Source organism: Trematomus bernacchii, unplaced genomic scaffold, assembly GCF_902827165.1.
Source record: "Trematomus bernacchii unplaced genomic scaffold, fTreBer1.1, whole genome shotgun sequence".
In the NCBI taxonomy this organism is placed as follows: Eukaryota; Metazoa; Chordata; class Actinopteri; order Perciformes; family Nototheniidae; genus Trematomus; species Trematomus bernacchii.
Window position 1 is genome coordinate 1,979,712 of NW_022987644.1, and position 16,877 is coordinate 1,996,588.

Consider the following 16,877-nt stretch of genomic DNA (forward strand, 5'->3'; position numbering starts at 1 on the left):
GGGTGCCCACAAATTATCTAATGCCTTGAATTTATCTGCAGAAGTAGTCTCTTGCAAAAGCCAAAACATCTGAAGTCACAGCACCACCAATAGGTCAAACAAGCTTTTCAGATTCAAAGGAACTGAAGCACACACCTGTTGTACAATGTATTTGTTTTCTTTCAGATATTTAGGGCCCGTTTTTTGTTTTTATAACTTGGTTTATCTCATCTAATTTTTAGTAATACAAATGTTCTGTATTGTGTGAAGCAGATTAACCAAAATAACTAAGAACATGATGGAATTTCTCATACGCTTGTCACCAATAAAAAAACATCAACCCACAAATCTTTATTGCATGATTTCAATGCAATCAAAGCAGTATTTTATTCCTGTCCAGGAAGAAAACAAGGCAGAACATTTTATATTTTTCAAACATGTTATTGTCATTACAATTTTTAAATGGTAACCAAAACCACCTAGTGTCAGCAGAAAGTATTACAAATAATGATTACAAAAAATGCAAAAAATAAATAAATAAATATATAAAATATATTTTAAGATCATGTTTAATCATCTGATTCGTCTATACATTGCTGTTTTAGTCTATGTTCTTCTAATTAGTGTCTACAGTGTGTGCCTATTGAGCCGTTTTGAGCCATGTGGGACAAAACCTGATCATACCCCTCCCTCTCACTGTCTAAGTGAACGGTGACTGTAAAAACTACACTGCGCATGCTCAGAGTATTTTCCTATATAGGCCCAATCCCAAACCACTCCCTCGACCCTACCCCTCCGTGACGGAGTGAACTCCGTCTGTAGCCACACTCGCAGCTCAACGAGGCTCCTCCTGTCAGATGGAGGGAGTAAATACAGCGGCAAGCTTTGGGACAAACTCCCCTCTCTCCGGCAGAAACAGGAAATGCCGTAACTGTATGTAACAACGGTTTCAAATCAGCATCTCTTAGACAAAAAATGTAAATTAATAACTCAAATAAAACTCCAAACATCTTTCATTGTGTTACTTTTTCTGTAAAGCTCTTTTAGTTTTAAACCTGATGTTTATAAGCTTCTTAGTTTTTGCAACAGTCTGTAAATATACACAACTTTATAATAAAATGCACACATTTACCTTTTTCCAGACTAACCACAGGTACGATCCTAAGTTAAAAAAATATGAGGTTATCATGAGGTTGTTAACATCGCAGTTTATCAGTGGATGTTTGCTGGAACTACTTGTAAACAGCGTGTTTCCTGACGGACACACACAGCGTGACTCCGGTCAAGTAGAGACCGGTCTCAAGTCAGCACCGCTGCAGACTCGCTGTTTGAGGGCTTGATAGCCCACTCCCCCTCCACACTCGTTGGTTTGGAACAGCACTTAATGTGGCGGACCCTCCGCGCGAACGCGCAAACGGAGGGGTAGTGTGTAGGGGGCGGTTTGGGATTGGGCCTTAATGTGTGTGGCAAAAAAATAATGACCATAGGGGCACTGAGCTGCCATCCCCACCATACATCATCTCACATAATTCAGAGCTGATTGGCTGTAAGTACGTGTGCCGCGAAAAGTGTGGTGTGTGAAGAGGAGACGAGAGAGCTGCAGTGACGCGTCCTAAAACCAGGAAGTAAGCTGCGCTTGGCTTCCCTCGACAAAAAAGCAATGAGATTTCTCCATAGGATTTTAGAAAATAGCTCGAAATAAGATCTGTGGGAAACGTACCTGTTAGATCAATGCACGTTTTGTTCAGCCGGATAATATCCACATGTCTACCCTACTTTTATAATTTTTTTATCATAAATCTATCGATTAGATTTATGATAGACTTTTGAAACTACAAGAAGATAAGGAGGACTTTTACAAAAAAGTAATAGATATTTTTGTCCAGAAGGATAGGCAAATAGACTTCATCTTCAAGTCAAGGTAAGACCGCAATTTTATTGAAAATGGGATCTTACTAAGAGAGAACAATTCAATATTTAAATGATAAAATTACATTTTTTGGGTATCCTTTTGTTGAACTGTCTGTTTAAAATTAATCGAAGCATCAGACAAAAAAAGCTTTTGAAAATAATATTATATTTTGGTTTAGGTCAAAATATAATATTTGTAAACCTGAAGAGTCAGTGCGAGTGCCTCACCAGCCATGAACCTCACTGCACGTCACTGCAGAAGCTTATATATAGACATCTAAGTTGTTTGTGCCCCACCACTTTTGTACATATAAAAACGCCACTGCATATTTCCAATGCACACCTTTATTTAATATAGTTGTAAACAATAAGGTAGGAAATCATACCAGTGTGTACTATAGGACAGTAAAAAATTAAAAAATACAGTTTAAAATGGAGTGATTAGTCAAATAGGCATAAATAAAAGAAAGAATGCTAACTAGGTAACATAAGATAAGATAAAGATAGGAGAGACTGAGGTGTTAATAAAATAAACAAGTTTAAATTATTTGTTATTGTTTGTGATCAAGGATTTTTGATTATTTAAATATATACAGTTCTGTTTCATGAGTGTTGAGTGCTGTATCCATAAATCCCTTAATTTCCCCTCAAAGTGTGTGTAAACGTATACAAACAATATGCTGTATGTAGAGAGATGGAAGAAGGGAATCTACTGACGCACTACCGCAAACATTAGTTTGTCCAATTTATGTAAGTATGTTTTACTGAGGATATTTATTTAACTTTTTCTCCAGTCACTGTGCAGTTATAATAGAAGATTTATTTTGATATATGACCACAAGGTGGTGTCAAACTACTTTATCTGATACTTTACCTACTCTACACAAATAGTCCTTCTGATGTCTGGCAGCAGAGTTTGATGTCATGTAACTCCTAACTAATAACTAACAATTGACTGCTTACGGTTCACTTCCTTAGCTTACCACTGATGCATGGAAGTGGAAGCTTTCAATGTTGACTACCCACCACATTTAAAACTACACAGCTACTGAAGTGTCGTGGTATTATTTATTTTGACCATCTTTATGGAATTAACATAATCTTTGTTCGACTGTGGATCAAATGTTGCACTTAGAAAAAACATGTTCTGTATTCAAATGATTGCTTTATTACTAATGATATAGATATGAAATGTTGCTCCCTTAAAGTAGATAGAGTCTATCTCGAGGAGGGGGCTGGACTTTGTCTCTCTTCACGTTCACTTCTGGTAAAGAGACTATGAGAGACTTCCTGTGGGTGAGGTTGTTTCTAAACTTAAACTTGAATTCCTCCATAACACTCCATCACTGCGTTTCAACTATTTGGTTAAAGCTGTTACACACATTTTCATATGAAATATTGGTGAGAAGGCCCATGGATTATAAAGTGAGAATGACGCCTGCAATTGTATCTCCTTCTTAAAACTGTATGCACTTTATTTGTTCTAGAAAGACTTCATGCAACAGCCTTTAGAGAAGCATCTTTGAAGAATCACGAGCCCACAGGATGATCTTATCTACATCAGGAAGGATATGTTAACACTTTATCTCTGTTCATCATTAGAGGATACCTAAACCAAGGTGCTAACAAATGTGCTGTGTTAAAAGCTGCTCAGTTGTGTGAGCTTAGTCTAAAAGGGAAGGAAGCCCTGACCATGTAAAGAAGTTAAAAAAAAAACTTCCGTTTCCAATATTACATTGCATTTGTTTCTCTGTAGTTCCTGATTTCTTTTCATATGCTGCAGTTTCAGTCTTTCTATTTGCACAAAGTAGAAGACTTTCTCAGAAGCAGATTATCAGTGTTGGATGTGAAGATGGGACACACTTTGCTCTGTCTACGGGGTTTTTTCTGTGAGTACTTTTCCTCTTTGAATTGCCATTGATAAAACGTTTTAAATGCCTGAGGTTAATATATATTTCTGTCAGTTTGATAATGTCTGATTTAGTTTCATACTTATTTTAGTTCTGAATTTACTTTACCGTGGACAAGCTCAAGGTAATTATACAATTTTCATACTTTTTGTTTACTCATTCTAGACAAATCTACCGATGTAACTCTCCAAACAACATCCGTTTGGTCAATGTATAATACTGTTTTTGACAAAAAGAAAACACATTTTACTTTTTGTATCTTGTGATGGTTTCTAGATGCTGTACTGACCATTGAGCCAAACTGGACTACTTTTTTTACCGGAGAGTCTGTTACCTTCAAGTGTGACTTTACAGGAGACAAAGACAGCGACTGGTTTTACTCAATCTACAGGAATGATCAAGAATGGCTTCATTACAACAAACATGAGAGCTATGAATTACATTCTCTAACTCCAGGCTACAGTGGTACATACCAATGTTGTTTTGATCAGAAGGGCTCAAGAAAGGAAAGCAATAAAATCTATCTAAATGTATCAGGTAAGTGATCAAAGTAATACCACCATTACCAAGTTCTAATATATAATCTCTAAATTATTGTAATGTTTTAACGTTTGAACAGCTCCACTGACGCTGTATAGGCAGGTGAAGTATACTGTACAATCCTGTGCTTTTCGTTATCACAAAATAATGAGTATTAAAATAAGAATAAGAAGACAGGGATCAGTTTCTTACATCAAAGCATTTACATAAAGATAATACTTCACCAACAAACCTTGTTATACTTTATTACCTGTGACAAATGGATTGTTTTCACATTGACAGTTTCTGAGAGTAAGTCATTTATTATCAGTTAACTTTTTTTTACTGTATATACAAATAGTATTTTGGTTATTATATTTAAGTACAGTTCACACTTAAATTAGTTGTTTACATACTGTTTTCCAACAGACAGACCTAAGCCTGTCCTCACTGTGTCTCCATCATGGCCGAGTCCTGGAGCCTCAGTAACTCTGAACTGCAGGGTTGATCATCCTTCTGCTGGCTGGAGCTTCTACTGGTATAAGGCTGTTCCCCAAAAGTCAGACCACTTCTACAACTCCTACAACTCCTACAGCTATGAGCTGCTACCTGGCAGCGAGAATGGGACTGAACAGCATCTCTTCATCATTGATGGACAAACACACACAGCAGGATATGTGTGCAGAGCAGGAAGAGAGGATCGAGTGTATTACAGTTGGCATAGTGAACCTAAGTTTGTCTGGTCTGGAGGTCAGTATGTTCTTTCTTTTTCTTTCTTTCTGTAGTTTGTACCACCATTAGGCCAACAAATGTCTTTATCAAAGTTTGCCTGGTCTTGAGGTTTGTTTTGATTTTATTCCATTATTGCAAAATGGAACAAAGTCACTTATTTTGGGAACTTTTCTTTTACACCAGCATCAGGTCACAGTTCAGTTTTCAAAACCTTTCTCTAAAACAGAATGATGATTGACTGATTCATCTTCTGGACTTGACTGAATTTGAACACAAAATAATCTCTTTTCATCCTGACACATGAGTTGTTGTTCGCCATGGTTCAAACCTTAGACTTTGTCAATCCAAAACCTTATAATATAAGGCTTCTACAATACATTAGATATAACTGGTAAGTGTTTTCTTTATTTTTTTAGTTTGGAATTTTTTTTAAGATATTTATCTGCTGGTTAAATAGTTTGAGACATAAACAATACATATAATTAAACACATTTGTAGTGTGAGATTGAGGCACTGGTACTTTCACTTTTGTTTTCCTCCTACTTTAGTTTGTTCCCGTTTGTTTTTTCAGGGTAAATTAAGTGGCAGTTTTGCCATACCAATGCATTGTCTTTTTCAGTCTGCATGGATTAAATGTCCACTCTTTGTGTGTTTCAGATTTGAATTCAGCAGCGTCTCTCACAGTGAGTCCTGACAGTGTGCAGCACTTCACCAAAACGTCTGTGTCACTGAGCTGTGAGGGAAACTCCACTGAGTGGAGAGTGAGGAGGTTTACGAAATCTGACAACCTTTATCAATGTTCTTCCTGGGGGAAAATGACTGGATCCACATGCACAATAACCAGCAGCTGGGTTAGTGGAGTGTTCTGGTGTGAGTCTGAAACAGGACAGTTCAGTAATGCAGTCAACATCACTAAATATGGTGAGTTTTAATTATTTAAAATGTTTGTTTCTGAAGTATTATGTTGTTTTGAAATGTGAAGGTGACAAGCATTAGCCAAACGTCTCTTCAAATTAGTAAAACTTCATAAAAAAACTCCAATTTGCGAAGTGATTTCCAGGGTTACTTCTCTCAAAGATCAAAGATAATATTCTGTGTTTTAATGTCCTCATACATCTACCTGACATTTCAGCTTCTGCCAGACTAGGCCAGTTGTGCATAAACATATTAAATCTGCAAAAGCTGATGACTCTGTCAAAGCCTTTATATTCTTTGATTTCTTTTCAGATTATGAAATCATGCTGGTGAGTCCTGTCCGTCCTGTGGCTGAGGGACGTTCTGTCACTCTTAGCTGCAAGTTCAAGACAGGAAATGTATATAATGTGGATTTCTATAGAAATGGCAAACTCATCCAGAACGATACCAGGAAGGAGCTGACCATCTCTGCAGTGTCAAAGTCAGACGAAGGCTTTTATAAATGTAAACAGATAGATTCAGCACATGGTAGGACGTCACCAGAGAGTTGGTTCTCAGTCAAATGTAAGTATGATTTAAAAACCCTTCCTTTTTTGTAAGCTGTGTTACAGTCTGAGATAAAGAAAGCTTAGTTTCATCTGAATTAAACTGTGTTTGTTTAAGAGAGATGTTTTATACAGTTAATCTATAACAGGAACGTTTAATATAAAATAAATATTAATAAATATTACTTATAATAGCAGCGTCCGGGCCTGGAAAAGCCTCTCAATTTCCCATTCTTCTGATCGTTGGGCTGCTTGGTGGAGTTGTACTGATTATTCTCCTGCTGCTGTTCCTGCATTTATACAGAAAGTCAAAAGGTGAGATCATTTTCTTCTGATATCAGATGGACTCTAATGTAACCACACGTACTGTTTTGACAGTAGGACACTTTGCAAAACATAATAACATAGCAGCAAATGTCTTCTTTTTTTTAACAGATTCATGCTGTATCAGGTTGGTACAACACTCTATTTTATTTTATTATGAACATGACAGCAGTGATATGTTCCTTTATAAATCCACTTCATTTACTACATGTGTTTTGCCCACCAGATCTCAGAGGACCAATCAGAGCCCTGCTACAGACCACATGATCAACCAGGACAAAACTAACCAAAGGGAATATGCTTCCGTTCTTCAGGGTCAGCCTGAATCCCTAATACGTTTTGAATTTTTTGTGAACGTAGCATCCGCGTAGCATTTCCATTTCTCATTGGTTGTTTTTTAAAATGTAGGAGTTCATATAGAGGGATTTTAATATGAATTGGGTTTGATTTTGATTTTGATTTCTCTTCAGATAATGCCTGTCTCTATGAATCAGTCAAAGGCCCTGAAGAACCTGCAAATGGTACAGTATAGTAAATATAAATACTGGAATATGACAATTCAAGGTTCACTCTTTTAATTATAAAATAAATTGTATATTTCAGATGAATCCACGGATGTGACATATTCTGTGGTCGAGCTCAAAAACATTTCTAAGAAGGGTGAGTGTTTGAATTGATGTTGTAATAAAAACATGCAATACGTTTTGTCTTTTCATGCTTTCTCCTGATCCGTCTAACAGGGAAGAAAAATGAACCGGAGGATTGTGTTTACTCACATGTGCAGATGACATCAGCTGCAGGTATGAAGAAATACTACTCGCTTTAAGCTTTTGATATGGTTACGTGCTGCCTGCTAGGGTGTCATTTTATAATGTACCACAAGGTTTTGCCAAAGTCAGCAATGTTCAAATCCTTAAAGGGGACCTATCATGCAAAATGCACTTTTGTACGTCTTTTATACATGATTATGTGTCCCCGGTGTTCCAGGGAACTCACCAAGTGTCAGAAAACACAACCCTCTCTATTTTCCTCCATACCCAAAAGAGGCTGCAACGGATCTGATAAAAACTAATCCAGATTTGAACACTGTCCTGACGTCAGGACAGTGGCGCTACGGCTATTGGGCCAACTCCACCAATCAGGAGGAGACAGCCACGGCCATTGCCGTTCGAAAGCGCTGGAGACGCTGTAGTACATATGCCAGGCCTGTAGGTGGTGCTGTTCTCACAGAATCTGCCCTTGCAAAAACAGGGCTAAAAAAGTGCAAATTGAGCGAAATGAGGCATGGCTAAAATGCATGATCTGTTTGGTATTTTGAAAAAAAAAAAGTATAAATATGCCTTATATAGGTATGGTCCTACACTATATTATTAAAATATAGCATGATAGGTCCACTTTAAGTTTTTGTTATGGTGCCTGCTAGGGTGTCATTTTTAAATGTGCCTCAAGGTGTCGCCAAAGTCAGTAATGTTCAAACCCTACACATAACTTTGTCAATGTTTGTTAAGTTTATTTTCTGTCAATTCTATGCATTCATGAAAAAAACATCAGGTCATATGACATTTCATTCATCTGTTTCCATACATGTATAACTGTTGTGAATCATCATGAGCAATTACTTCTGTCAAACTATCACTTTACCTTCTTGGGAGGAAAATGTATACCAGTACATTTTCATTTTTAACTGGGGGGGGAATACTGTAAAAAAATAAGTAATAATAATCTCTTCATTCATAGGGAAGTCAAGTCCTGCACCAGCGGATGAAACTGTTTATTCTGAACTCAAACCAGGAACAGCTCTTGGTAAAATTGCAGCGTAACATCATGTAAGTATTGGGATTAATCACTTTATATATTTCATATATTGTTAAATATATTGTAAATGGGAGTAATATGTAAATTCTTTAAAGGATTAAACCTTTTTTCTTCTTTGGTTTTCTTTCAGATCAAACACTGCCTTCTGTAAGGACAAGACGAATGGAAACAACATACCAAAACGAAACCTTTGTTTATTAAACCTTATTTGCAGCTTTGCTCTCCATTTATCAGCGAGTATTTTGTACAGTTCATGTAATAGCGGAAAATGTAAAATAAATGCATCGTAAGGCTTTAATCTATGTTTATTTAAAAAAAGTAAGCTTTGTTTTGCATCAATAAACTTGACTTTAATTGCTTCTACATGATTTTTCTCTACACAAGGTGTTTGTTTCATCATCCTCCCTTTTATTTTGGTGATCCAGTACAGTCATGCTTTTAGGTGACAGAAATAATTTAGAGGTGCAAGAGCTGAGATGTGACCAAAAATATGTCACTTTGAATCATCGGCCTTGTTACTAGTGATGAATCAGAAGAAACATCTAATATTAGAGGTTTACAGGATTTTACCAACAAAACCTGACTTTTGTCTTCTGTTTTTAGACTAACGCATGATAAATGATCAGAATTACAATTGCAATAAACGTCAGGTAAAGAATGAAAAGAGGTTCAATCATTCTGCAGTTGTCTCGATGAACCATCTAACTGTTGGCGTTAAATATATCTGCCTGTGAAACACAAGTATAATACTGCCATCCATTTTTACTTGATTATGAGTTGAGCAAAAATGACTATTTACTCGGCCTTTTTAAAGTGGGATCTTGGTAGAGAGTGAAGTTCAAATGTATCTGCATGGCATGAGCATGAATTAGTCATGCCAATATAAAACAGGAAGGAAAGAGAGACTAGTTATTCTTAGGAAATGTGTAAATAACCAATGAGCTCATGTTAACATCAGATCAGATTTCTTCCCACAGTGCTCTGTCAGTCTTCCTCAATTGTCTTCAAGTGTTAAAGTGGATGTATGTGTAAGAGACAGAGAGTCAGTGTTCGATGTGAAGATGGGACACACTTTGCTCTGCACGCTGGGGTTATTCTGTGAGTACTTTTCAGACCCCTGGGCTAGGCCATTCCCTCAACTAAATGTGCTTCTTCTTTAGCCACTCCTGTGTCGCCTTGGCCGTATGTTAAGGTTTATTGTCCTGCTGGAAGACCCATCCATGACCCATTTTCAGTGTCTTGGCTGAGGGAAGGAGGCTATCGGCCAATATGTCACGGTACATGGCCCCGTACATCCTGTCCTCGATGCAGGGAAGTCGTCCTGTCCTCTTAGCAGAGAAACACATTTCGTCCTGTTGACTGTTGGGCTGCTTTGTGGAGTTTTACTGATAATTCTCCCGCTGCTGTTCCTGTATCTCTACAGAAAATCAAAAGGTAAGAACCTTTTCATCTGATATCAAATTAATTCAACTATAATTACTCAAAATCACACATGACATGTACCGGAAACCTTTGCAATTCAAGAAAAATGTAACTAATCAAATGTTTTTCCTTTTTTCAACATATTCTGTCTTCATCAGGTCGGTACAACCCTCTTTTATCTCATTTTGAACATTACAGCAGTTACATGTTAAAGTCAATCCACTTCATTATCTTCATGTGTATGGCCCACAAGATCTCAGAGCACCAATCAGGGCCCTGCTACAGACCACATGATCAACCAGGATGGAATTCAAAACATGCCACAATATTCTACTCTCCTCCATGGTCAGCCATTGTCCGGTTTAATAATATGATTTATTTTAACTTTTAACACTAAAATGTGGCTTGATTCTCACTTCTCTGTAGGAGATTGTTGTCTCTATGAAACAATAGGAGGGCCTGTAGAAGCTGGAAATGGTACAGTATTTCATCTGTGTTTAACATGGAGTAATACAAATAATGGGGCGAAGCCTGCGAGCTAGTTCAGGCAGTCAACTCGAGCACCATGATACATTAACACGTGACGCACCTCGTCGCTCTTACAACCAACCAAACACATTCTCCTAAACATGCCGCTCTATTTAAGCTGCCAGTTCTTCCTGCCTCTGCCTCGCTATGCTGCTGCTGCTGCTGTGTTCACTTGCTATTGCTGCGTTCATGTTCATGTTCCTGCTGCTGTGTTTGATGTCACTGCTGCTTGCCTGACCCACCACCCCAGCTCCACCCCAGCTTCCACCTGTAGGCTCGGGGGATAGTTATCTAATCATCACTCAATGTTCTTTGTAAATCTGTGGAGTGATGAGGCCCGAACCTAGACGCCAAACTCAAACTATATTCTGCTATAATAAACATATTAAGAACACGTGAGTTGTCTTACTGAACTACTGCAGTGCAGCAGTGCTGTATGTAGAGAGATGGAAGAAGGGAATCTACTGACGCACTACCGCAAACATTAGTTTGTCCAATTTATGTAAGTATGTTTTACTGAGGATATTTATTTTACTTTTTCTCCAGTCACTGTGCAGTTATAATAGAAGATTGATTTCGATATATGACCACAAGGTGGCGTCAAACTACTTTATCTGATACTTGACCTACTCTACACAAATAGTCCTTCTGAAGTCTGGCAGCAGGGTCTGATGTCATGTAACTCCTAACTAATAACTAAACAATTGACTGCTTACGGTTCACTTCCTTAGCTTAGCACTGATGCATGGAAGTGGAAGCTTTCAATGTTGACTACCCACCACATTTAAAACTACACAGCTACTGAAGTTTCGTGGTATTATTTATTTCGACCATTTTTATGGAATTAACATAATCTTTGTTCGACTGTGGATCAAATGTTGCACCTAGAAAAAACATTTTCTGTATTCAAATGATTGCTTTATTACTAATGATATAGATATGACATGTTGCTCCCTTAAAGTAGATAGAGTCTATCTCGAGGAGGGGGCTGGACTTTGTCTCTCTTCACGTTCACTTCTGGTAAAGAGACTATGAGAGACTTCCTGTGGGTGAGGTTGTTTCTAAACTTAAACTTGAATTCCTCCATAACACTCCATCACTGCGTTTCAACTATTTGGTTAAAGCTGTTATACACATTTTCATATGAAATATTGGTGAGAAGGCCCATGGATTATAAAGTGAGAATGACGCCTGCAATTGTATCTCCTTCTTAAAACTGTATGCACTTTATTTTTTCTAGAAAGACTTTATGCAGCAGCCTTTAGAGAAGCATCTGTGAAGAATCACGAGCCCACAGGATGATCTTATCTACATCAGGAAGGATATGTTAACACCTTATCTCTGTTCATCATTAGAGGATAACCAAACCAACGTGCAAAAAAATGTGCTGTAGTTCCTGATTGCTTTTCATATGCTGCAGTTTCAGTCTTTCTATATGCACAAAGTAGAAGAATTTCTCAGAAGCAGATTATCAGTGTTGGATGTGAAGATGGGACACACTTGGCTCTGTCTACGGGGTTTTTTCTGTAAGTACTTTTCCTGTTTTAATTGCCATTGATAAAACGTTTTAAATGCCTGAGGTTAATATATATTTCTGTCAGTTTGATAATGTCTGATTTAGTTTCATACTTATTTCAGTTCTGAATTTACTTTACCGTGGACAAGCTCAAGGTAATTATACAATTTTCATACTTTTTGTTTACTCATTCTAGACAAATCTACCGATGTAACTCTCCAAACAACATCCGTTTGGTCAATGTATAATACTGTTTTTGACAAAAAGAAAACACATTTTACTTTTTGTATCTTGTAAAGGAAAGCAATAAAATCTATCTAAATGTATCAGGTAAGTGATCAAAGTAATACCACCATGACGAAGTTCAATAAAAACATTTTTTATTTATGTATGAGCCATGTTGATGTGAACACGCAGTTTGGACAAGTTTTAATCAACCCGGTATCACGGCAAGACGTGAACATGTGACGATCTACCATGCTGGGAGACGTGAATATGTCACGGTTTCGTCCCTTCAAACGTGACAGTTACACGGTATTGTTAACATGGCCCAACCATAGACTGTATAACAAAGGCTATATTAATGTATTCAATCGATGTTAATCCATGTGTGTGGATCATAGACTGTATAACAAGTCTGACAAACAGGAAGCACTGCCACCAAAACTGAAAACGTGACGTGGATCATAAATATATCAGCAATTAAACAACATCTTACATTTCTTTTCACACAATACGTCTCCTTGCAGTATCAATACTAATTCGGTTGACTTTTATATTTTATCCAATTGGTAGATAGGTTATATTTACACCATAACGGTGCACAGCTGATATAAAAGGACTTGTCGTTTTTAAAGATATTACTGATTTTCTTTGAATATAAGAATGTAAATACTGAGTTGAGAGAATAGTCAGGGGATTTGGGTGATGGGAGACACATCTATGGATTCAGAATTCCAATAGATTACTGTTAAATGACGGATATACCTTTCTGTCTGTGATGTTTTACAAATCAGATATTAGAAGTAAAACATGTGAAATAATATAGCAATATCCTGTACAATTATGTGAAAACATGAATAAAACTACACATCTTCAGATGTTATACATACACAAGTGTCCTACACTAATAATACAAAGCTATTATGGCTGTGGGTACCTTGTGTGCACCGCCTAGTGGTTAAAGCACGTTATTGAATTAGTTGTGTATATGATATGTCAATGAACCTTAGAAAATCTTGAAATCTTGAAAGGGATATGCAAAATAGCCATTATATACAGTCTTTAATGAACTATTAGTAGAGAATAACGAGTAATGAATATACTTTATAGGGATCTGCAGATAAATGTTTAGTCTTCTCAAGCAGCAACTATCAAATATCTCTCCTGATTGTTGGCACTTGACAATCACCTTCCCTGAATTTTACTCAGGTGTAACTTAAGCCTGATTTTAGGGTTGTTTATATTTCACATCATTAATCAGAATCTGCAAAGTAACTAAAATAAATGTAGTGGAGTAAAAATACCAGGTTAACCTCTGAATTCTAGTTGAGTAGAATTGCTGTTTTGTTTAGTGATGGATATTGAATATGGAATAAAGGTTTTGACAAGACCTGGTGTAACAATAATCAAAAAGGACATTAAAAGAGCTCCAGATGTGAATGATCTAAACAAAACAGCACACCTGAAATGTATATTTAAATACTTTATTAAGGGCAGTGAATTAGTTTTTTCTGTATGTTTTTCAAATCAGTGTTATACAGTGTTGTAGCAAATACTTTGGATGGTGGCTTAAAGCCCCCCTCCGCTACGCGCCGTTCGTTAGATGAGGCTGGTTATATTTAATAAAGAAAGAATTCAAAACACCGGAATAAAGGTTATAACAATAATCTGATTTTACTGGTAAGAAACAAAACACGTATACAAGTTTACAGAGTACTCCGGACTTCAGGTTCCACTGCTGTGCGATACAGGTATCGGGACCAGCCAGTCAGAAAACAGGAAGCATTTTACATGCAAAAACAACAGTATTCATATTCATATTTTGGGGCGGAGATGTGTTAACTTCTTCCTTCCCATTTTACTCCGAAGCGAATCAAAGAGTCCGTGGGGAGGAGCTGTGTGAGCTGCTCACTCCCCCAGGTGTTTTTACTGGTTGGATTCACTTCTGGTCGGGTCCAATACAGCGAATCAGAGTTCTGAGAAAAAGTATGTTTTCTTCTGAGCAGAGCGTGAGATTCGGAAGTTCACAAGGGCAAAGTCAATCTTATCTCTGCACCTGTATTCACTCCTTTACTTTCCCAAGGAATATTTCACACAAACTATTCTTTCCCAGACAACCAAACATTGTACACAGATATATTGATGCCCAGAAAGAACCTTGAAAATAATATGTGTGTGTGCTGGTGGAAGGAGGTGTATGTGTGTGTAACAGGATCTCTGGGTCAGTGAGTTGTAAGTGAGAAGACAATATCTATATATGGGATTACTTAAGACAGTTCAAACAATACATGTTCACTAAAATACAATTCAAAATAATACATGTTTACTTCAATACAGTTTAGAACCATATCAGTTTATTTTAACAGTAAGTGTCATAGACAGTGTTACATTGCTATTATTATCCTTAAAATATATGTAAAACAAAACCACTTATGATCTTTTTATTTGAGTGGTTTACTAATGACAGTTAATTCTGTTTTTGCGATTGATGGTTTCATTTTTGTGAAAAATAATAAAATAATAAAATTCAATAACGTGCTTTAACCACTAGATGTGCCTTTCTATCAGCTGTGCACCGTTATGGTGTAAATACAGCCTATCTACCAATTGGATCAAATATAAAAGTCAGCCGAATTAGTATTGATACTGCAAGGAGACGTATTGTGTGAAAAGAAATGTAAGATGTTGTTTAATTGCTGATATATTGATGATCCACGTCACGTTTTCAGTTTTGGCGACAGTTCTTCCTGTTTGTCCAGAAGTCTTCTCATCAGGGCTCTATAAATACAGAACTACGGCAGATATGTCATATTTAATGCAGCCGAACCGTGTATTACAATGCCGTTATGTGATGACCTCCAAAGAGAAAAGCAAGCAAACTCGGAATAAAGTATTATTTTTTTTTTTTTTAAATGTTTTCGGATTTCACATCAACAGGAAGTCCGGTTAACTAAAATGTCCGTGCGGAACAATACCCCCAACCCATAGATCCGTGGGTGAATAATGTCAATCACCACATTACACACATCCCTTCACATTTACATTTGAATTTACATTAAAGTATTTCGTGAGGCCTTCTAAAATGTTTTTAAATATAATTAGGGTTGTAGTTGAAGAGTTTGTAAATTGCGTTGCCTGGCAACGCAATCGCACAACGTCACGTCCGTTAATTCCACATCCACACCTTTATATATACAGTCAATGATCAACACACATGGATTAACATCGATTTAATACATTAATGTAGCCTTTGTTTCTGCTAAAAGAGGTGTCGACCAGCTAGGGCAACAAGAAAATCGGCGAAATCGAGTGTGACGATTAAAAAATAAATGAAAAACATTTTGACAATAAAAACCGACCAATAGGCGCGGTAGACCATTTGCTTGGCACTTCCGGGTATTTCTCCATTGGTTGGGCCATGTTAACAATACCGTGTAACTGTCACGTTTGAAGGGACGAAACCGTGACATATTCACGTCTCCCAGCATGGTAGATCGTCACATGTTCACGTCTGGCCGTGATACCGGGTTGGTTTTAATATATAATCTGTACATTACTGTAATGTTTTAACGTTTGAACAGCTCCACTGACGCTGTATAGGCAGGTGAAGTATACTGTACAATCCTGTGCTTTTCGTTATCACAAAATAATGAGTATTAAAATAAGAATAAGAAGACAGGAATCAGTTTCTTACATCAAAGCATTTACATAAAGATAATACTTCACCAACAAACCTTGTTATACTTTATTACCTGTGACAAATGGATTGTTTTCACATTGACAGTTTCTGAGAGTAAGTCATTTATTATCAGTTAACTTTTTTTTACTGTATATACAAATAGTATTTTGGTTATTATATTTAAGTACAGTTCACACTTAAATTAGTTTTTTACATACTGTATGCAGAAAATATGTAGGATCCAAGGAGTGCATGTAACCCACCAATTATACATCATAATGTTATCATTCTGTGAAATGTTGTTTTCCAACAGACACACCTGAGGCTGTCCTCACTGTGTCTCCATCATGGCTGAGTCCTGGAGCCTCAGTAACTCTGAACTGCAGGGTTGATCATCCGTCTGCTGGCTGGAGCTTCTACTGGTATAAGGCTGTTCCCAAACTGTCAGACCACTCCAACAACTCCTACAACTCCTACAGCTCCTACAGCTATGAGCTGCTACCTGGCAGTGAGAAAGGGAATGAACAGGATGTCTTCATCATTGATGGACAAACACACACAGCAGGATATGTGTGCAGAGCAGGAAGAGGAGATCCAGTGTATTACAGTTGGCACAGCAAACCTAAGTTTGTCTGGTCTGGAGGTCAGTATGTTCTTCCTTTTTCTTTCTTTCTGTAGTTTGTACCACCATTAGGCCAACAAATGTCTTTATCAAAGTTTGCCTGGTCTTGAGGTTTGTTTTGACTTTTCCATTATTGCAAAATGGAACAAAGTCACTTATGGCGCGTTTCCACTACAGCGCGGAGCACGGTTTAAGAGGGCTGTGACGTCAGCGGCCCGTTTTTGGTTGCGTTTCCACT

At 37.2% G+C, this 16,877-nt stretch overlaps 1 protein-coding gene across 1 annotated transcript in view; it reads left to right on the forward strand.

The window, feature by feature from the left end:
* Nucleotides 1-16,877, forward strand: part of LOC117485225 — a 34,558-nt gene that overhangs the window by 11,916 nt on the left and 5,765 nt on the right. The window contains exons 4-6 of the mRNA XM_034133772.1: nt 4,077-4,337; nt 4,749-5,069; nt 5,709-5,972. Coding sequence (XP_033989663.1) covers nt 4,077-4,337; nt 4,749-5,069; nt 5,709-5,972 — 846 coding nt within the window. The remainder of the gene's footprint in view (nt 1-4,076; nt 4,338-4,748; nt 5,070-5,708; nt 5,973-16,877) is intronic.